At 51.1% G+C, this 22009-nt stretch overlaps 1 protein-coding gene across 1 annotated transcript in view; it reads left to right on the plus strand.

The window, feature by feature from the left end:
* The window catches only part of NLRC3 (NLR family CARD domain containing 3), a 53069-nt gene extending 33848 nt beyond the window's left edge, over window positions 1-19221 (plus strand). The window contains exons 10-19 of the mRNA XM_059716377.1: window positions 4415-4498; window positions 5531-5614; window positions 8912-8995; window positions 10240-10323; window positions 11317-11400; window positions 12867-12950; window positions 14262-14345; window positions 14658-14741; window positions 16493-16576; window positions 18042-19221. Of these exons, the coding sequence (XP_059572360.1) occupies window positions 4415-4498; window positions 5531-5614; window positions 8912-8995; window positions 10240-10323; window positions 11317-11400; window positions 12867-12950; window positions 14262-14345; window positions 14658-14741; window positions 16493-16576; window positions 18042-18132 (847 nt within the window). The 3' untranslated portion in view covers window positions 18133-19221. The remainder of the gene's footprint in view (window positions 1-4414; window positions 4499-5530; window positions 5615-8911; window positions 8996-10239; window positions 10324-11316; window positions 11401-12866; window positions 12951-14261; window positions 14346-14657; window positions 14742-16492; window positions 16577-18041) is intronic.
* Window positions 19222-22009: the final 2788 nt, after the last annotated feature.

The following is a 22009-nucleotide window of genomic DNA, read 5'->3' on the forward strand; positions in this document are numbered from 1 at the left end:
ACGAGAGAGCACCACCTCCCTTGGGAGCCCGTTCCAGACCCTGGCCACTCGAACTGTGAAGAAATTCTTCCTAATGTCCAATCTAAATCTGCTCTCTGCTAGCTTGTGGCCATTATTTCTTGTAACCCCCAGGGGCACCTTGGTGAATAAATACTCACCAATTCCCTTCTGTGCCCCCGTGATGAACTGATAGGCAGCCACAAGGTCGCCTCTCAACCTTCTCTTGCGGAGGCTGAAAAGGTCCAGTTTCTCTAGTCTCTCCTCGTAGGGCTTGGTCTGCAGGCCCTTAACCATATGAGTGGCCCTTCTCTGGACCCTCTCCAGGTTATCCACATCCCTCTTGAAGTGTGGAGCCCAGAATTGCACGCAGTACTCCAACTGCGGTCTGACCAGCGCCCGATAGAGGGGAAGTATCACCTCCTTGGACCTGTTCGTCATGCATCTGCTGATGCACGATAAAGTGCCATTGGCTTTTTTGATGGCTTCGTCACACTGCCGACTCATGTTCATCTTGGAGTCCACTAGGACTCCAAGATCCCTTTCCACCTCTGTGCCACCCAGCAGGTCATTCCCTAGGCTGTAGGTGTGCTGGACATTGTTCCTCCCTAGGTGCAGCACTTTGCATTTCTCCTTGTTGAACTGCATCCTGTTGTTTTCTGCCCACTTGTCCAACCTGTCCAGGTCTGCTTGCAGCTGTTCCCTGCCCTCCGGCGTGTCCACATCTCCCCATAGCTTTGTGTCATCTGCAAACTTGGACAGAGTACATTTCACTCCCTCATCCAAGTCACTGATGAAGACATTAAAGATTATCGGTCCGAGGACCGAGCCCTGCGGGACCCCACTGCCCACACCCTTCCAGGTCGAAACCGACCCATCCACCATGACTCTCTGGGTGCGACCCTCCAGCCAATTCGCCACCCACCGGACTGTGTAGTCATCCAAGTCACAGCCTCTTAACTTGTTCACCAGTATGGGGTGGGATACCGTATCGAAGGCCTTCCTGAAGTCTAAGTATATGACATCCACCCCTCCTCCTGTGTCCAGGCGTTTCGTAACCTGGTCATAAAAAGAGACTAGATTGGTCAGGCACGATCTGCCTGCCACGAACCCGTGCTGGTTTCCCCTCAGCATAATTTGTCCTGCCGGGCTCTCCCAAATGTGAGCCTGGATAATTTTTTCAAAGACTTTGCCAAGGATAGAGGTGAGACTGACAGGTCTGTAGTTGCCCGGGTCCTCCTTCCTCCCCTTTTTGAAAATGGGGACCACGTTGGCCCTTTTCCAGTCCTCCGGGACTTGGCCCGTGCGCCACGAGCTTTCAAATATTTCTGCCAGTGGCTCTGCAATGATGTCGGCCAGTGCCTTCAGTACCCTCGGATGGAGCTCATCCGGGCCTGCCGACTTAAAGGCATCCAGTTCTTCCAAATGACTCTGCACCATTTTAGGGTCTACGCATGGAAGTCTGGCGCCGTGCTGCTGCCTCTCTACAACCCCAGTGAGAGACTGGCTCCACGGTAGGACCCAGAGGGTGATGGTGGACGGAAGTCAATCGTCATGGTGCACTATGACCAGTGGGGTCCCCCAACGCTCTGTCCTAGGGCCTATTCTATTTAACATCTTCATCAATGATGTAGACATTGGTGTCAGGAGCAGACTGGCCAAGTTTGCTGATGACATGAAACTCTGGGGTAAAGCATCCATGCCTGAGGACAGAAGTGTGATCCAGGCAGACCCTGACAGGCTCAGGAAATGGGCTGATGAGAACCTAATGGTGTTTAACACCGAGAAATGCAAGTTTCTCCACCTTGGGAGGAAAAACCTGCTGCATGCTAATAGGCTCAGCAGTGCTACACTGGTTAGCACTACAGATGAAAGGGACTTGGGGGTCATGATTGACCACAAGATGAACATAAGCCTTCAATGTGATGCTGTGGCTAGTAAAGCGAGCAAAACGCTGGCTTGCATCCACAGGTGCTTCTTAAGCAAATGCCAGGACGTCATTCTCCCATTGTACTTGGCCTTGGTGAAGCCACAGCTGGAGTACTACATCCAGTTTTGGGCTCCACAATTCAAAAAGGATGTGGAGAAGCTTGAGAGGGTGCAGAGGAGAGCCACGCGCCTGATCAGAGGTCAGGAAAACAGACCATACGATGACAGGCTGAGAGCTATGGGGCTTTTTAGCCTGGAAGAGCGCAGGCTCAGGGGTGATCTGATGGCCACCTCTAAGTTTATCAGGGGTGCTCATCAAGATCTGGGGGAACATCTGTTCACCAGAGCGCCCCAAGGGATGACAAGGTGGAATGGTCACAAACTCCTCCAAGACTGTTTCAGCCTGGACACAAGGAAGACCTTCTTTACTCTCCAAGCCCTCAAGGTTTGGAATAGACTGCCGCCAGAGGTGGTTCAAGCACCTACTTTAAACGCCTTTAATAGACATTTGGATGTTTATCTTGCTGGGATCCTATGATCCCTGCTGACTTCCTGTCCCTGGGGCAGAGGGCTGGACTCAATGATCTTCCAAAGTCCCTTTCATCCCCAATGTATATGAAATCTATGAAATCTATGAAATTCTGTCATAAATAAGAGGGAAAGCAACTTTTCTCCCTTGCAACAGATATGTGAAATAATGGATTTAAACTGCAGCAGAGTAGATTTAGATTAGACATCATCAGGCAAGCATTCGTTCTGTTAGAAGAGCAGGGCAGGGCAACAGGCTGCCCAGAGAAACTGTGGAATCTCCTTCATTGGAGGAAATGGATAGGTGCTGGACAGGAAGCACTTAGGACCAGCATTCCTCAGTTCCTGCTTTTGAGCAAGGGTTGGACCAGGTGACCCTTGAGGTCTCTACCACGCCTACCGTTCCAGAAGTGCATTGGCTCATGACAACCTCTCTGGCATGCCCAGCTCACAGCAAGTCACGGTCTAAATAAACAAGAAGGGGCCCTGAGGTACCCAAGCAAATGTGCAAGTGCTTGCAGAGGAAAAACATTACCTCAAGATGAGGTGAAAATCCCCACCTGGGCAGGTAGGGTTGATGATTCCAGATGTGCTATTACTCTACAGCAGGCACTGAGATTTCTGAATCGGCAATTGCTTCTTTGAGCTAACCTGGCTACTTCCTAAGAACACATGGGGTTCTGTTATTCTAAACCAGGGGTGGACAATTATTTGGACCCATGGGCCACATATGGAGTTTTGGTGGGTGGTCATGGGCCGGCTCAGCACCCCCCACCCTCCCCCATGCAACAACTCACCAAAACTCTCTAAATGACTCTGTTCTGCACTCCGCCTTGTGTCTGGGGTTGGGATTGCGGGGCAGTGACATTGTGGGGCCCAGGGCAGAGCCATGATTTACTGCCCACACACACGCACTCATGCATTTACTGGTTCTATGGGCAGGGGTGTGCATGGAGCAGATTGCAGCTCTGCCCTGGCCCCTGGCCCTACGTTGTCACTGCCCGGTGATCCCAGGTTCTTCATGCAGACTGGCTGGGACCTGTGCAGGCAGGCAAATGGGATGGGGCCAGGTCCAGGATCTTGGGGCGGTGACAGCATGGGGCTGGGGCCCAGGACAGAGCTGCAATCCACTCCCTGCATGCCCCTGCCCATGGAACCCATGTCCATTGCAGGAATCATGGCTCTGCCTCGGCCCTGTCCCTGGCCCCTCACTGTCACCACCCTGTAATCTCAGCCTTGCTTACCCATCCTGCTCTCAAACACTGCTCCCTGCTTTCCTGCGGCCCCATCCCAGCCCTCAGGCTATGCACCCTGTGGGTGCAGGGCGAATGGGCTGGGGTGCCCAGGCAGCAGAACCAGGTTTGGTGCCAGTGGCAGCCAGAAGGAGCCACCAGGGCTGCCAGGAAGTGAGTCCAGTCTCCTCCACTCCAGCCCCAATGTGCACTCGGGGGCAGGCCTGAGGGACCTGCCAGAGGACAGACAAAATCCTTCTGCAGAGTACTCTATTTTGTCCACCCCTATTCTAAAGTGGATTCTGGCTTGCATTGTATATACGCCTGTATCTTTTCCCTTGACATGTCTGCTTCCTATTAGCACTTTGTTCTTTGCTGCTTCTTAAGCATAAGTCTTAATCCAGGATAGCTCTCTCCACTTTATCCAGGCTCAGATTGGAGCAAGCAGAAAAGGATATAAATAGGTTTGGGTAATTGCTGCAGCATAAGCCACAGCAACCCCTCTCACTTACTTGGATATGGTTGACCAGTGTTGGGTCAGCCTTGGGAACAACCACTTTTCCCTGCTGTAAGATGTAGTCGTATCAGGCAAACAGAGCTATCTCACGGTGCAGGGACAATGGTGTTTTTCAGGGAGGGAAAGGCATCCCATGCCTCTGGCTGGGGCTCAGATTGTAATGTAGCAGCTGCTGATGTGTAATGGCTGATCCTCCTTTATTGTGCGTTAGACTCTCCAGCAACTGCGTGGGAGACACCGGATCAGTTGCCTTGGCTGAAGCTCTGAAAGTGAATCGCAGTCTTACAACCCTCAAGTAAGTCTCTGCTAATGAGCATTACACCCACTGCCCTTCGCTGTTAGGTGGGTGTTACAAGGATGCTCCACTCAGTTCTCCAAAGAGCAGCTTGCTGGAATGAAGGATATTTTAGGGATTGCCACTTCTCTTCTTGTTGTCTCTTCTGCTGACCCAAATCCCTGGAAGCAGTAGAGAACATTGAGAGGAAGAGGCCAAGGAGCCTTTGGATTTAGTCCCTGTTGAAGAACTGCAGGCCTGAACAGGACTGTGCTGGGTATGGTGCTTTCATGCCTGTCACACAGCAGCATTCTCCACCCCCACTTTGTTGTGGAGGCTTTTCTAGGGGACCTCTCTGTCATACAAGGTTGGTGGCTTTCAAAGAGAATGGCATCAGGAAGATCAAACAACAACATATGCTATTGATGGTTAGCAATCCTGGGAACTAAGTAATGGCACTGGGAGCCTACATGTTCCCAGTTGCAGTCCTGCCCAGGGTAATTCCTGGGTAGATGGTTTAGTGATGTATGTGAAATGAGTTAGGGTCCTGGGCAGAGTCCTGGGCAGGTATCTACATCACATTGACCCTTGTGGGTCACCTCCACAGAAGAGGCAAGAACTGAAAGGATCTACAGACTGAGCTCTGGCCCTCCTGATCAGGACAGGGCATGGGAGCTGGGCCAAAAGGTAGAGCAAGCCTTGCTGTTGCCTGTGTTGCCCTTGGAGTGTGGTTAACAAAACCCAGTGGTTTGTCTCTGATCAGTGTGCCCCCCTGGCTCCCTTGTGAACCCATAACCCATTCCTGCTTTACCAGCCTGGGTCCCACAGGCTTCATTGCTTTCTGGCTCTGTGGCCTTTGCCCAGTGGAAGGGGTTGGCTATTCAGTTGGTGGGCCCTCCCACCCCTCCAAGATTTCCAATAGACTTGTCCTGTCACTAGCAGTGAGTCCCCTCCTAAACACAGACCCTTCAGGCCCATCTAATGGTGCACTGAGGTGGTCTCCCACCCTGCCATTCCTGTTGTAACTCTTTGTTTCCTCTGCTTGTGTGTTAGTCTCCAAAGCAATTCCATCAGTAACACTGGGGTCACTGCGCTGACGGGAGCTCTCTGCTCTAACCAAGGTCTCATCAGCTTGAAGTAAGTCCTGATTCCCCCTCTCATACCTCTTCTTTCCACTCCCCTACCAAGGATCTGATTTTCTTTCTAATGAATACATTAGGCAGCAATCTGGCCTTCTGCCCGGAGCTGCAATGTGGTAATAGGACCTGAATCACATCACTGGGCTCAGCCCCTTCATTACCTGGATGGCTGCCCTCAAGTTTCTGCACTGGTTGCAGCGGGTGTCCTGGGCACGGGAGCAGCTTCCTGGGTTCTTTATATAGTTGTGCTTCTCCTCTAACATCTTTTATTTTTCCCTTGGGAAGTGCATCAGCCTGGCTGTGCTTCTACACTCATGTTCCCAGCAGCCCAATCATTACAGCACAAAGAAGGTGAATGCAAAACAAACAAACAAACAAACAAAAAAATAAATAAAAGCTTCAAACATGCACAATCTGCAGCTGCAAAATTGGGTGACTAGAATTAGAAATTGCCAGCAGTAGGTCACTGGGTCCAATGCAAAAGAGTCAGCTTACAGGCAGGATCCGAGGGAGATGTCTATGCTTCTATTTTGGGGCAAGTTGAAGGCCCATCCTCAGCTACCCCATACCACATGAAGCTGCCCCTCCCAGTCTATATTACTTTTCTACGGCAGCATATAATAAACCAGGAGAGAGAAACTGTGGGCAAACTGATTCTTAGAACAGGAAGTTCAAACAGAGCCTTTCTAGGAATCATGGTCATTGCTTATCTCCCTTTCTGTGCTTGGTTGTAATTATGGGCAGGAGAGACAGGAAGTGCAGCATAGAAGAGCCAGTTGTGCTCACATTTCAGTGCCTGAGTGAATGTTTAACAAGCTCAGGGATGGCAGGGGGTAAGCTCGGACAAGGGGCCCCAATGCCCAGGAGAACTCTGGAGGTGGAATAGGCTGAGCTAGTAGGTTTGTCATGATGCTTTTCAGGCTACATGGCAGGTTTGGAGGCAAGACTAAGTAGCAGTGTAGATACACCCTGAAACACCTGATGACTGTTCAGCAAAATGAATTTGGCATGTCTTAGTCCATTTCATACTAGCCAGACACCATCAATATATTTCGTGCTGACCCCCTTGTTTCAACTGAGAGGCCAAAGCATGAATATATTTGAGTGCTGGTCCAGAGATGTGGTACAGTGATGTCACAGAATAGGAAGGAAATTTGCATTGCTCTTGTTCTTTGGAGAAGTGGAGGGCACCAGTCCAGCAATAAGTTCCCTCCAAAAAAAAAAAAAAAAGGATGATGTTTCAGAATTACAAGAAAAAAGCCTTTGACTAAGTTTCCAAATTCTGTAAAACTCCTGTAGTGCTGGGGACAGCAAATAAATACGTGTTTTAGGTAAACTGACATTTTTTAATTATTACATTAATGAAATACAGCTTGACAGGGTGAAACTAGGCATGTTCATGTTCCTGCTGTGGTGTTATAGCTAACTCATGACATTACATCTTCCCCTCTATAGAGAAAAGGCCCTTTTAGGTTGGTCTGATAGCATATGCTCCTGCACAGATCAGACACTAATCCTTAAGATTGTTCATTGAAATGAATTGCTTGGTTATTGCTGTAGAAAGAATATTCAGGTCTTCAAGGAGCTGCTCCACAATGGTTAAAGTTCTGCAGACCCTCTCCAAGTAGATTGCAAGTGCCAGAAGCTTACCATTTGTTCTGAAGTGGATATCTAACAGAAGAAGGGTGATTTCATCAACAGTCTACAAAGGCCCTTGCTAAGTTCCTAATGGTCATTCAATTTTAAACGGCAGGAATAAAAACAAAGTGCAACGGAACTGAGGGGTTAAGACCAAAACAAACAGTGAGAACTTATATATATGCTGTCTGCCAGCATCTCTGAGAGCATTCCCTGGCTAATTCCAGGTAACTCAGCCCACAAACAATAGGCTACATACCAAATGTTGTAATACAGAATACTGTAAACTGCTACAGGTTCCCAGGTGCCTTTGAAAGGCGGAAGTGTGCTGTGGGCAGGCATCTGTGCAGAACGCTGAGATAGCTGCAGCTCGAGGCAGCAGGGCATCATACTTCTGAGTGTCTCCTACATCTGCTTTTCCAGATGCAGAATGTATTTCTCCAGCCTGGGCCCTGGTCATGCCCCATTCACCCCAGCTGCTCCCCTTTCAGGAGAGACAGCAGCTCTGACCATGCTGTCGTCACCCGTACCTTGCATGCTGGGTTAAAAAGCAGAACAGTTTGAAATCTCCTCTCTGCCTGTCCCATCACTACACTACTCAGCCATGGAGACAGAGTAGAGATCCAGGCCTGGTTGGAACAGTCTCTGCCCACAGCAGAGACCCTAAAGCAATGAGCAGGAGTGTAAGCAGAGGCATAAATATTGGGGGTTTTTTCTTTGCACCCCGGGAAGGGATATGGGCAGGAGAAGGGGATTTGTTCCAACACCTGAGGGGGGGGAGAGGGCAACAAAAGGGAGCAAGTGTTGTAGGGTCTTACCAGACAGCCACTCAGCTGGGTCTGGGTCTGCAGAACCTGCTTCACCATGGCTGGGACTAGCTCTGCCCATCCTGCCTGGTTGCACCTGGGGCTGAGGTTGGTTCCTTGTCCCTTCCCTGACTGCCGCTGCCAGGGCTTCCCAGGGGCCACCATTCCTTTAAATTGGTGCCCAGTGTTGGTGTTCCCCCCTCCCTCCAATTATGTTACTAGGCATAGAAAAGGAAACAAAAATAGCCTTTGACTGAACAGGGAATGCCAAACCGGACTCCTCATTTGCAGCTGCACCCAATGAGTAGGATAAAACAGTGGCATTGTAGTATTTTCAAGAACACTGTGTTTGTTTCATTCCCAGAGTGGGATTGGGATCTACCTGCAGATGATTCTCCTGACATGGGGAGCAGCCAGACATAGGGTGGGCACTGCCTTGCCATGGACCCTAAGGATATTAGGGCTGATGATCCCAACATGCACTGTGCTTCTGCCTTACCAGCCAAGCTTATTCTAGGGGCATTTTTGCCCCTACAAAGAGCAAAGGTCCTGGGCCAGGAATAGGCAGGGGTGGGGGGTGTTGGGGCATGACTTAGCAGGGTGAATGAAGAAGAAATGTAGAAACACCTCTGTGACCTCAGCAGCTGCTCCCCTCTGAGCACTCCCTTTGCTCTCATGCCACCAGCCCCTCTGGCATTAATCCCCCATGCTGCCCCAAGAGCCAGTTCCAGTCAGCTGGTTAGTCCTGTTTGCCCTGAAGGACAGGATGGGTCTGGAAATGAGTGTGGATTGTGCCCTCCTAGTCCTTCCCCTGGAAGGAAACATCCCCTGTGACCTGTTTTTTTTTCTAGTCTCCGGGAGAATTCCATCAGCAAAGAGGGAGCACCGGAGATAGCCAGTGCCCTGCGGACCAACTGCACCCTGAGGAACCTGGAGTAAGACCCTTACTTTGAAGGATGAGTCCTGGGAATCATCTCCCACAGCTGCTTCAGGAGGGTTTAGGCAGGAGAGCCCCCCAGTGCCAAGGGCAGCTTCCCTACAAGAGCTGTCTCTAGGCAGGAGGGAAGGGCCCTGGCTTTTGGGATGTAGCTCAAACACCTGCATCTCTGGGAGCAATGGGGAGCATAGAGGTGGAGTATCAGGGAAGCCTCTTTGCCAGTGTGGGATGGGGAGGAGAGTGCAGGAAACACTCACTTGAGCAAAGGGAATATGTACCAGGAGCAATCCTGTGATGGCTGCAGTGTGCCTGAGACAGCTGAGATGAGCTCTTGGGTGGGCTGTTTCCATTCCAGTATGTGAGGGTCACTTTATCCACTTACAGGGAAGAGGACAGACCCCAGAACAGCATCATTACACCTCCCATCCTGCCTGTGGAAGCTCATTCAGCTCAGCTCTGCCTGGCTGTGCTTTTGAATGGTTGTAGCTTGTTAGGGAGGAGCCAGGGGCATGAGAGCTCCCCCTCACAGCACCATATCCTTGGAGATCTCCAGGGCCTTCATTAGTTTATGGTGACTGAGGCCGCATCTGTGAACAGTCCTGGAGGGGTGTGCAGGTCTAAACACAAGAAAAGAGGTCAGGGGGGATCCAGCTGACATGGGGGCTAGAGACACTGCTCTAGGGCACTGCAGTGGGCATGAGCTCTCTGAGGCGGCTTCCATCCAAGAGGTGCTACAACAGTTCTGGCAGCTCAAGCCCCTGGTGTTTCCATGGGGTGTGTTCCAGCCTGAGGGCTTAGTGATTCGGCACCAAGGTAACATGTGCTTGGTTTAACCATGTGATGACTTGGAGTGCCCTGAATTCATAATGTCACATAAAGCACTAAACGATGCCTTGCCATGGAGTGAGGCATATTCCTGATCCCGGCCAGTGACTAGAAGGTGCCCTGAAGCAAGGGGACGAGCCCTTGAGTTAGTTCAATGTGTGTCAACACAGATGCTCATGTAAACACTTTGTTCCATTTTTGAACCCTGGAGCTGTTTGAAGGGAGGTCCACAGGACAAGTGTATGTCATATTGTAAAGCACTGAGCAGGCCCTTGGATCTGTGTGCAGTTCTCTGCCATTTAGTTTCATCTTGCTGTCTCTTTCCTCTCCCACGTGCTCGCCTCTGCTCTTGCTCTGCAGCTGGTGTAGTGGATCACTGTGTGTTTTAACGCTCATTTCTCTGTACTTTGCCTCTAGCTTAGCAGCAAATCTGTTGCATGACGAAGGAGTCAAGGCCATTGCACAGGCAATGAAAGAGAACAAGGCTCTGACATCACTGCAGTGAGTTCCACCTTGACCTTGATTAATGTTCATCTCCTGGTTTTTAATTCCTTGCTGTGTCCACAAAGTAAATGAACAATCCCTGCCAGGGATTGTTCCCCTTTTAAGGGGAAAGGGGCAGTGTTTCCAGCTTTGCAGGCAGAATTCCAGTTTCATGGAGAGCTGTGCAGAGTCTGTCTCTAGGGTGTAGCTCAGATCCAGGCCAGGCGCACAGGGAGTGAGAGTGACGGCTTTTCAGTGGCATGTGTGAATCTGGTTTGTGGACAGGGGCTTGTAGCCCAGGAATCTCTGTCCCTGTTGATGGTGGGTTCAGCATGCCAAATCCTGCTTGGGTGTGCCCTGAACTCCTCTCACTCAAGCCTGTTCTCCAGCTGTGAGCCTAGGCTTGCAAGCAGGGCAGCTGGACTGCCAGCCCTCCTGTGGCTGAACAAGAGACTCACTCCCTGGCATGCTCTGACTGGCAACTTTTACCAGTCCTTCATGCCTATTACTTTTAAAAGCTAAATAGACATATAGGCCATGATTTTCCTTCTCTTTTAGTAATTGCTTGTCAATCCTGACCCTCTGGCTAGTGACAGCAGTGTTCACAAGCCTGAGAGGAAATGCTTTTCAGAATGAACATCACCTGCTACCATCATGCTGCCACCTTGGATGCTTCATGGTACCTATGAATGTTACACCGCAGTTCTGGGATGGTGGCACAGGAGAATCCCAGAGTTAGTGAGAAGGGCAGAAGGGATGTCTTTTGGCAGAATGCAGTTTCCTATGTTTAAATCTGTTTGCACTACCTGGCTGAGATGCATCCCCATATGCCTGTTGTCTCCCTCTGGAACACGTACCCTTGTCCCATGGGGGAAAGAATTCACTTTGCATTAACACCAAGGGAACAGAATTACATGATGTAAAGCCTCAAAATAGCAGGAGCTGGGTCACAGCAGGAGGTCTCTTCTCTCCTACATCCCCATGCCTTCATGTCTGCTTCTTTTCTTACAGCTTGCAGTGGAATTTCATCCAGGCAAAGGCTGCCAGAGCATTGGCTCAAGCCCTCCAGTCCAACAGAAGCTTGACTAGCCTAGAGTAAGTGCTGGCTTCAGCAAAAGTCATCTGTGTCTCAGGCTCCTTCTGAACCCAAGGGCTCTCTGGGGGGTGTCTTGCACAGGAGTCCTCTTGTGTACTTGAGCAGAGTTTGGAGGTAGTGGTGGTGGAGCAGGCAGGACCAGCCTTCTCCCTCCACACTTCCCTGGTGCCCTATGGTCTGCAGGTCCTGAAACACATGCCCACTGCCTCCCTCAGTGCCAACGTGTGTCTTCCTTGGCTTACTGATTGCCTGGCAGGGGAGTGTCCAGCTGCTTGGGTTGAACAGTGGGTTGGGGAAAGAAGAGGTCAAGAGGGGAGGGGGCAAGTGAATGACCATCCCTCTCCTATGGACTCCAGCAGCTAGTGAGGGAGTTTTCCTCTGGGGGGTTTGTGCATCACCCCACTGCAAGGGGCTCTGTTCAGTAGAGGAGCATGTCCCTATTTTTTTGTTACTGGCTAGGGTAAAGCAGTTGCCACCTCCACAAGCTAGTGGGTCTCCAGCCCCTTCCTTTGCAAACCCCTTCATGGTTGTAGCATGACATTGGTTTGTCCCCACCTGCAGCCGTTGCACTCAAGAAAGCATGAAAAAGGGGTTTGCAGCACAGACCACAGCTGGACCATTGCTGCCTTAAGCCATGTAGCTCTTGCTGACGCATGTAGTCAGGATCCTGGAGTGCTCCCTTTGCTGGCCCTTGGGACTGTTCTGTACTTTGGCTTGGCATATGCTCCCTCACTGTAGGTGACAGGAGGCAAGAGGAACAGATGGCACCTTGCTGTGGAACTAACCACTCTGGAACTGGGTCATTTTAGCAGCTGGAAGGTTCCACTGTACTCAGGCTGGGAGATGGGGATCCTGCTGTTAGCACCTCCCGCGATGGACTGTGCTGCCTTCTGCCCTTGCAGCGCTTGCTACGCAGGACCCACATTTCATAGGCTCTGGAGTCCTGTTCACTGTCCATCGGGGATGGAGACCTGTGTGATGTGCATTTATAGTCCTAATAGTATTCTCACAATGTGAGAATACTATTCTCCACAGCTGTGCTGTGGCAGTCAAGGTAGTTAGATGGTATGGGCATGTCTGCACTGTGCTTAGCAGTTCCCAGGAACAGCACTGTGGGAACCCACCTTGCCCCTTGTTCCCATGTACAAACATCACTTAGCTGCCAGCGCATCTAAACTGTGTGTGCCCAGTGCCACTTTCCCAAAGGCAGGCTGGGGTGCATGGCAAGGACATGACATCTTTTTAACATGTGGTGCAGGGGTGAGTGGGAGAGGCCTGTTTCATGGCACTGCTGTCTGATATTATCCAGCATGGCATAGACGTATCTTAAGCCACTGCTCATTGTGTCATGCTGGATGTAGGATCAGGCACTGCTCTTCAGTCTCCTGACAGAGCCTCTTTCCCTTGCGTGTGTTTCAGGGTGGTAAGGCCATATATAGCATGAGCTGATACCTCTTTGTTTCAGCCTGCAGGAAAATGCAATTGGAGATGAAGGAATGATTGCCCTTGCCACTGCTCTGAAGGTGAACACAACCCTTACAGCGCTCTAGTAAGTGCCCATGCTGCATGTGAAGAGTACAGGCAGAAATATGTTGTGCATGTGATCTTTATACTGGCGCACAGAAGTGAGGTTGCTGGCCCTGCTTGCCCTGCTGGGGCTGAGATACCTCAGGCACCCAGATCTCTTTATTCCAGTGGTTCCCAAACTCTGACAGATTGCGCACCACCAATTTAAAATGATACAACCTTAAGTACCACCAGAAAATTGTTCAGTTCAACCTTAAGTACCACCATCAAATTTTTGTCATATAAAATAATTATAATAAAACACTTATTGCGTACCACTAACAGGTTGTGTGCATACCACTAGTAGTACCCGTACCACAGATTGGGAACTGCTGCTTTACTCCATGGGACCCACAAATTATTCCAATATTTGGACTTCTGGAGGATTTGGTAGTTAGGTGGGTGCACAACGAACACTTGTGAGAGTTGTCAGATCAGCTAGTGGCTGTGGGGCTTGTAGGACCAGAGGAAGGCTGGTGTGCTGTCTGGGGAGACCAGCTTGTAGAGGGACATTGGTGTGACCCTCCTGGGGGACTCTGCTTGACCCTTCTGCTCAAGAAAGCACAAAAGTGACAATAGTCAGTGTACTAGAGGGAGAGGGGAGAAGTGGCTGTGGGGACTGGGAGGGAAATGGGAGATGCGCTATGGGACTGTGAATGGTTCAGGAAAGCTAATGAGAAGTTCTGGGAGACCTGTGTGCTGGGTTTTCATAGCCCGAGTGAGGCCCAAGTATGTGGGAGCGTAAAGCCTCATTTCTGTCCTTAGCTGTGACTGCCCGGGTGCTATGCACTTGGTAATAGTCTGCCCAGCCTGGTACTGCATGGAGGCCAGAGCTCCTCTAGGCAGTTTGGTCATTGGAAATAAGTCGCTTTGCACTAAGGGACATTTTCAGTTAACTACCACACTCTGATTCAGTGCAGGGTCCTGCTGAGGGCCAATTGCCTCAGCAGTGAGTCAGCTGCACTCAGGCACACAGAGCAGGAGAAGAATCCATTAGCTTGCAGCAGCTGTGGTTCCTTCCCATGTTGGAGTCCAGCCATCCTTTCTGTTCGCTATAGAGTGACTATGCAGGGCCTGTATGTTAATGCTCATCCCTGGAGGAAGTGCCACTGTCTATTCCACTCAGAGATACCCCAGGACCCTCTGCAAGATACTGCTCCTCAGGCTGCTGTGAAAGTGCATTAGAAGAGGAGCTTCTCCAGGCTCTTGTCTCCTCAGCTCACTGCCTGTCTGGCAGGAGCCACTGAGAATGACTTGGCTTGAACTGAACTGATGACTCCACGTTCTCTTGCAGTCTGCAGGTGGCTTCGATTGGAGTGAGTGGGGCCACAGCCCTGGCCGAGGCCTTACTGGCTAACAGGAGTCTCACAACATTAGAGTAAGTATTCTGTAGCTGCCTGCCTCCTTCAGTCTGTGGCCTGTTTCTCCTGGGCTGTCTCCAAGGGTCTCAATCCATCAGCTCTGTCTTCTTTCCATCCTCTGATAGTTTCAGGCTTAAGGCAGGGCAGGAACTTTTAAGGCAGAAACCTCCTCTGGCATATCTAAGCCTTGGTCTGACTGACACAGGCCTCCTTATCCCACTGCTCCTTAATCTCTCTTCTTCAGTGATTTGGGATCCACATGTTAGCTCTCTGCCATTTGGAGCTACAGATCCTAATCTCCCTTCTTTCTTTCCCGGTGTCCAATGCAGCTTGCGAGGAAACTCTATTGGTGTGCCTGGAGCCAAAGCGATGGCCAACGCATTGAAAGTAAACCGCAGCCTCCGCATTTTGAAGTAGGTAGTGACTACGTTGGGGCAGACTCCCAAGGACTATTGCATTGTGAACTCCACTTGAGCAGAAGGTTGTTAAAGGGGCAAAGTCAAGCACACAGAATGCAGGAAGTGGCAGAATTCAAGTTGCCCGGGCAGCCTTGGTCAGGATACTCAACACATTTACACATTTGTCTTTTTCTCAGTGGAGCTACAGGGGACACACAATGCAGAGTTTAGACTGTGGTAACCTACCAGAATCCAGTGTCAACTAATCCTAGGGAAAAACAAGTAGAACTACATTAGCATCAATTGCACTGGTTTTTAGTGTCATGAGTCTGCATTTATCCCAGGGTAGCCATTTCCCCAACATGAACTCTATTGCTGACTCCCCTGCTTTCAGGGTAGTGTGCAGTGATCAAGCCAGTGCAGAGAGAATAAGTGGCCACCTGTCCATCCCACATCCCACAAATTTACAAAGCCAATGTAAATGACTGTGACTTTAATGTGTCGCATTTTGGCTTTCTTGTTCATCTGCATAATGATGTCATCTTAATATTACCACATAGATTTTTTTTCCATGGGACCTCTGCCTTATTCAGTATATAGAACTTTCCCTGACTTTCCCCAGATCTTTTCTGAGGGTGCTGAAACTCTCTCAAAAAAAGAGAGAGAGAGAGAGAGAGAGAGAGAGAAAACTTCAGATGGATGGAAATTTCATTCCAAATGGTCAAAGAAGGTAAAAGTTAGAAGCAAATTCAGAAAAAAGTTTTACTTTGGGAAGTGTCAGGCAGGTTTAGCTAGGACCACTGCTCTTTACAATCACACACCAAGGGCATGTCATATATATGCAGGTGTAAATTGGTATTTATATTCATGTAAAAAAGTAAGAGGCCTCCAACATAGAGCCTGACAGTCATGAACCACATTCAAATCTGGTGTCAAATTATCCTAGGAAAATGAGGAGTAAAACTTCACCATCTGTATACTCTAAAGTCTGGTGCAATTTACATTGGTGTGTAAAACTGATCATGAGTCCAGTCCCCAATCCCCAAAATGTTTCCAGATGTATTTTGCTCCTGTAACTGAGCAGTGACTTTCTCCTCTCTTGCTGGCTTCCTCTGCCATGACTGTTAATGAAGGGACAATCTATCACAAGAGAACAACTGTGATGTTACTGTCACTGGATTGTGAGATCACTGAGACTAACCGCATATTAGGAGGGTGACACAGTTCAGTGAGAGAGGAAGCCAGGTCTGAAGGAGAAAATCCACATTCATTGACAAATCTGCAGAAGGAGTGGGGCAGCAGATGCTGCATCTGATGACTTCAAAGTAAGCCCAGGTGTTTTTTGGCTTGATCCAGGTGTTTTGTGAGGAACCATTGGCTTGGCCCAAGTGTTTTTTGAGGAAATAAAAAGATTCCTAGTTTGTCAGGATGCAATTCCCAGTCTAGGTCATAAGCCAGAGGCCAGGCGTTGTATTAAAGTCTGTCAGTCTCTTGTGGTACACATATATGGAGCAGCACTCACACCAACACACACACACATTCTCACCATCACATCCCAACAACATGCTTATGCTCCCATGTAGCCACTGATATGCATAATCACACATACACATGCTCACATACATAGGATCACACTCATGCACATGCACAATCACACAAACACACACAGACTTGCACAGCGTTTATTACCAAGGCTACCCTGGGAGGGGAGTCTCATGAGTCCCAGGTGTTGCTTTCTAACCATTCTTTGCCTCCTCTTCCTCCAGCCTGCAAGAGAATGCTTTAGGCATGGATGGAGCTATCTGCATTGCCACAGCACTGAAAGGGAACCACGGGCTGACTTATGTCAAGTAAGTGATAGCGGAGGGGCCAGCTGGCTGGTAGGGAAGCTGGGAGGTAGAGATGTGAGCAGTGGTCATGGGGGATGAGTATGTCCTCACCTGCTCTTGGTACTCAACCTCTAGGGCCCCACTATGAGCAGTGTGACATGTCACCTGGGAGTGATACTCTTTCACTCAGCCCTAACAGTATAACAGGCCTAAGCTGCCTCCGTACACTGGGATGCTCCAACATCTCTAGGACATTTGAGCTCCTGATCCCAGCTGGTGCCCCAAAGCTCTGCCAAACAAACACAATGAATATTGGTCTCAAGCACTCGGAACCCTCCCAAAAGCCAAACACCCTTTGTAAGACCCATCAGTCTGTGCTGCACTACCCCTCAGCTCCTCCTGCTCCTACCTTGTCTCCCACCTTGTTGCCAGGAGCTTGGCACTATTGACTCTGGTCTGAGGGAGATGCTGAGCTTTGGACTTCAGCAGCCAGTAAGTTCCAGTCTGTTTGGGGTTCAGGTCAGCTCCCATACTTGCCTTGGAATTGTGGTCAGGTGCTGATGGCACTCAGTCTGGCCCTGGCACTAGCTAGGGCAGGGTGGGAGAAAAGAGGAACTGGGCTTCCTAAACGGGCACTTGGCATTTACCAGAGGAGGTGGCCTGCCTGGAAAGTCTTATTCAGGCCCGACATTGTTTCAGCCTAGCAGAGCAGCCAGATTTTGGGGGAGGAACCTTCCTCTCTGGGGTGGCTTGTATGTTAAGAGCACCTCTGAGGCAGCAGCAGCCTGTGGGGCAGGAGATCAGCTTTCTGAGAACTCCCTGCCAGGGCAGCAGCCTGTAGGACAAGGGCCCCACTGATATCTTGGCTCGGCAGCAGGTTGTGCACATGGCCAGTTCCCAGGGCCTCTCCAGGCTGCTTCAACCACCAACAATCCAGTACATTATCATAGCAGTGGCCCGAAATTTGGAGCAGAGACACTGCAGCATGCTAGCAAAAGATAGTAGATGAACTGAAGGGCACCTGGACTGCATGGGATGACCAAGCCTGCCTGGGCTGCAGACTTAGAGTGATTAAGAGAAGGCTGTCTGGCCTGGAGTTGGGAAATGGACTGGAGGAGCTGATGTGGGCTGGGGAAAATGTATGTCTCCCTTCTCCACCTCCAGTTCAGTGCTTGGCAGCAGTATTGGTGCCCTTGGAGCCTTTGAAGCCATATAGTCATTAGAGCCCTGGGTGGGAAGGCCGGGTTGAGGCAGCAGGGTGGGGAGTTGCAGTGACCTGGCAGTGGGAGAGAGGGATCAGGGGCAGGAGCAGAGCAGGTGGCAGTGACAGGGAGGTGGGAGCAGAGCATTCTCCTGGGCTCCCACTGGGTCCTGGTGCCTGTAAAGAGTGCACTGCTGGTTCTGCAGTTGTAGGCTCTGGTCAGGGCTTGCAGGGGCGGGGAGTTTGCTGAGCTGTGTATACATGTCCATCCATTTTCCTCTCCAGTCTGCAGGGGAACCGAATTGGCCAGTCAGGAGCCAAGGTGATTGCTGACGCCATCCGAACAAATTCGCCCAACTGTGTCGTGGAGATGTGACCACTGGCTGGAGCAAGGGTGCAGGGAGGCCAGGGGCCCAGGCAGAGACTCACTTGAGTGTGACTGGGTCACCCTTCCTGGGTACAGTGCAGGGTTCTTGTGCATCTGCATGGGGGCTTAACCCACATGTCTGATGGATGGCTGCAGAGCCCGCCTGGCTCTGGGGTGCTGTGTGGTGGCCTGGGTAGAGATGCACTCCAGCTGTGGTTGTGGCTGTGGAAGCTGCAGAAGGATCCAGATGGGTGGTGTGAAGGGACCATCCTAGAATGTGCCTTTCTTAGCCCCAGGGGAGTGACCCCCACCTCCACCCAGGCCCCAGAATGAGTTTCGGGGCAGCAGCAACAATCAAAACGCCTCTGCACAGGAGGGGTGCTGCGCATAGATCTGAATGGGGACCAGGACCAACAATTCATTGACCCTATAACGGAGTTCCCTCTGTCCCACGATAGTAAACTTTCCTCTGACCTCCCCCATGCAGGCTGCTTTGAGAGTGTCTGTGCCTCACAGACACAGAGTTGCCTCCACAGACTTACAGCATTGTCCAGAGACGTAATTTGGGTCAGTGGGAGGGAAGGCCTGAGGTCATGGGCAGCAAAGGCAATTCTGTGTTGCTGCAGAAGATGTCATTGTAGCACAGCCTTCAGGACAGGGCTGGCAGTGCCAGACACAGCGTACCTGGAACATGGAGGTTCTCTGCCTCCTGACAACACGCAAGGCAAGGAGAGACACAGCAGAGCAGAAGATGGGACTTGTTCATAGCATCGTGGTTGCTGCACAGAATGCTCTGGTGGGAGTAGACCCATCACTCCTGTTGCCCAGCCCAGCAGCTTGGTGCATTTAACCCCTGGTCACCTCATGTGGATGGACTAGGCCTGTATCGGCTCTGAAAATGTGCTGCTTTCCCTGCAGCAGTTCTCAAAACAGTGAATCCTGCTGCAGAGGGTCTCTGACAGGACATCTCTCTTCCAGAAGCTTGTACTGATCACAGAGTAACTTAGGACTGTAAATGTCACCAGGCAGGGGCCCTGCATTGCTACAGACATCTTGGAGGCTGTTGAATTAGTAAACAGCAATGATGGGTGTCTTTCACCTACTGGTCACTTGGTTTTCAGTGTGGGAAGGAGTGTGGGTGGATGATGCGCAGCTCAGGGTAGAAGTTATAGCTGCATTTCTGAAGAAGCAGAGATGCAGCTCTCCAGCAAGGGGGGAAAGAGCAAGGTAGGATGTGAAGGGGGCTGGTGACTGCTAGGGAGCAAAGAGCAGCGCAGGCAGGTGGTTCCAGCCCATTTTAAGTCCTCACGGGTGGATCCTGCTTCTGGCAGTTCCTAATGGAAAAGTTCTGCCACTCAAGCAGGAGTCTCTAAGCCAGACTGAGTCTGTGCCCACTGGCTGCTCTCTCTGGGAAGGGTGTTCATGTACTACAGGCTGGGCTCCTGGGTCCTGTTCTGCCTCTGCTGCTGCTGTGTGGCATCGTCTCAAGGCCAGTCAATGGGACCTTTGTGTTCTCGGCTTCCTGCTGCCTCGGTGAATTGGTGGGAGGGTGGATCCTGTGAGGGGAAGCGCTAGAGGCATGGACAGTGTTAATAGCACATCATGTTTGCACTTGTTGCTGTGCTGAGTTGATGCTGATTGGCAAAGAGCACAGTGAAGCCTTGAAGGGGCATGCTCAAGGACTGCCCGCTGGCAAGTCTGTCATATCCCCTGGCTTGCCTCTCCTTGCTGCGGCCCACAGCCTGAAGAAGGCGGCTCTCCTGCTGTTCACAGAGTAGCAAATATCACAGGCCTGGTCCTGTTTGGAACATGGGTATATAGCAGGTGCTAACCACAGGCCGTGCAAGTAGCTTCCTGCCAGTGGAGCTGTCCAGAGACTTCTCCTCTGCAGCTCTTTGTGAAATGCAAGGGACTGCCTGGACAGCCTATCCTGTGCTCTGTGCAAGAGGCAGGGAAGCCTCCCAGTGCTGGGCTTGGCAGGCTGCTGGAGAACATCCTCAACTGCTGCACCAGTGCCTGACCATGCTACTGGGCCAGGCACTGTTGAGCTGCATGGCTGTGCCCAGCAGTAGTGTAATTGGGGGTGAGGGGTGGGGCCAGGCAGGACAGCAGTGACAGTGGTGGCAGCAGCCTTCAGCATGATGGGAAGCTGCACCAAGGGGAGCAGCAGCAGCCAGGGGCTTCTGAGTCTTTGGCGATACTCTTCCCTGCTCAGTTCCTCCCTGCCCCAGCCATGGGCATTCCTGTCCCGGGCACCAATGATGCCCCTGGGGCCTGGTGCTGCACTGCCTGTGCCAGGACTTGGCCTCTTACATGGAAGAGGATGCTGATTGGCTCGTCAATCTCAGCCCCTTTTACCCTTTGTGTCCTGTCCCTTTGTGACTTGGGGCACAGAGAGAAGTGACAATTTTTTTGCCTGATCTGGCCACAGAAAGTTTATAGCCACGACCAAACACAAGTGCATGGATGCAGACTGCTTAAAAAATGGCCGATTGGGTGAAAATCTGAACCCTCATTGCATGAGGGGTCAGATGAAGATGTTTCATAGTTGGTAGGGTCGGAAGGGACCTGAGCAGATCATCAAGTCCGACCCCCCTGCCATGGCAGGAAAGAGTACTGGGATCAAACGACCCCGGCGAGGTGTCTATCTAGCCTCCTTTTGAAGACCCCCGGTAGGAGCCAGCACCACTTCCCTTGGAAGTTGGTTCCAGATCCTAGCCGCCCTGACAGTGAAATAGCGCCTCCTAATATCTAGCCTGAATCTACCCTCTGCCAGCTTGTGACCGTTATTTCTTGTCCCTCCTTGGAGTGCTCGGGGGAACAGGGACTCTCCCATTCCCTGCTGGTCCCCCCTGACTAGTTTGTAAATGGCAACCAGATCTCCCCTCAGCCTTCTCTTCTGGAGGCTGAACAGGTTCAGGTCCCGTAGCCTCTCCTCGTAGGGCCTGCCCTGCTGACCCCGATCATGTGAGTGGCCCTCCTCTGGACCCTCTCGATGCTGTCCACATCCTTCCTGAAGTGCAGTGCCCAGAACTGGACGCAGTACTCCAACTGCAGCCTGACCAGTGTCGCATAGAGGGGGAGGATCACCTCCCTGGCTCTGCTTGAGATGCATCTGTGGATCTGTGCATCTGTGCATACAGTTGGCCTTCCTGACCGCGTCCCCACACTATTGGCCCATGTTCATTTTGGCATCAATAATGACCCCAAGATCCTTTTCTGCCTCTGCACTGAGGAGAAGGGAGTTCCCCAGCCTGTAGGTATGCTGCTGGTTCTTCCTCCCCAGGTGCAGCACCTTGCATTTGTCAGTGCTGAAACCCATCCTGTTCTCATCTGCCCACCCCTGTAGCCTGTCCAGGTCTGATTGCAGCCTATTCCTCCCTTCTAGCATGCCCACATCCCCCTCATCTTAGTGTCGTCTGCAAATTTGAACAGCGTGCTTTTTACCCCCTTGTCCAAGTCACTGATGAAGATGTTGAACAGCGCGGGCCCGAGGACTGAGCCCTGGGGGACCCCACTGCCCACATCCCTCCAGGTCAAAAATGACCCATCCACCACCACTCTCTGGGTGCGGCCTTCCAGCCAGTTAGTGACCCATTTGACTGTGTAGGTATTGATGCCACAGTCTCCTAGTTCTTTAATGAGAATGGGGTCAGAGACAGTGTCGAAGGCCTTCCTGAAGTCCAGAAAGACTACGTCCACTGCTACCCCTGCGTCTAAGGATTTTGTGACCTGGTCATAGAAGGCCACCAGGTTGGTCTGACAGGACCTGCCTCTAACGAACCCATGTTGGTTGCCGCTAAGCGTAACCTCCCCTGCTGGCCCCTTGTGGACATGTGCCAGGATAATTCTCTCAAAAAGCTTACCCAGGATCGAGGTAAGACTA

Source organism: Alligator mississippiensis, chromosome 13, assembly GCF_030867095.1.
Source record: "Alligator mississippiensis isolate rAllMis1 chromosome 13, rAllMis1, whole genome shotgun sequence".
In the NCBI taxonomy this organism is placed as follows: domain Eukaryota; kingdom Metazoa; phylum Chordata; order Crocodylia; family Alligatoridae; genus Alligator; species Alligator mississippiensis.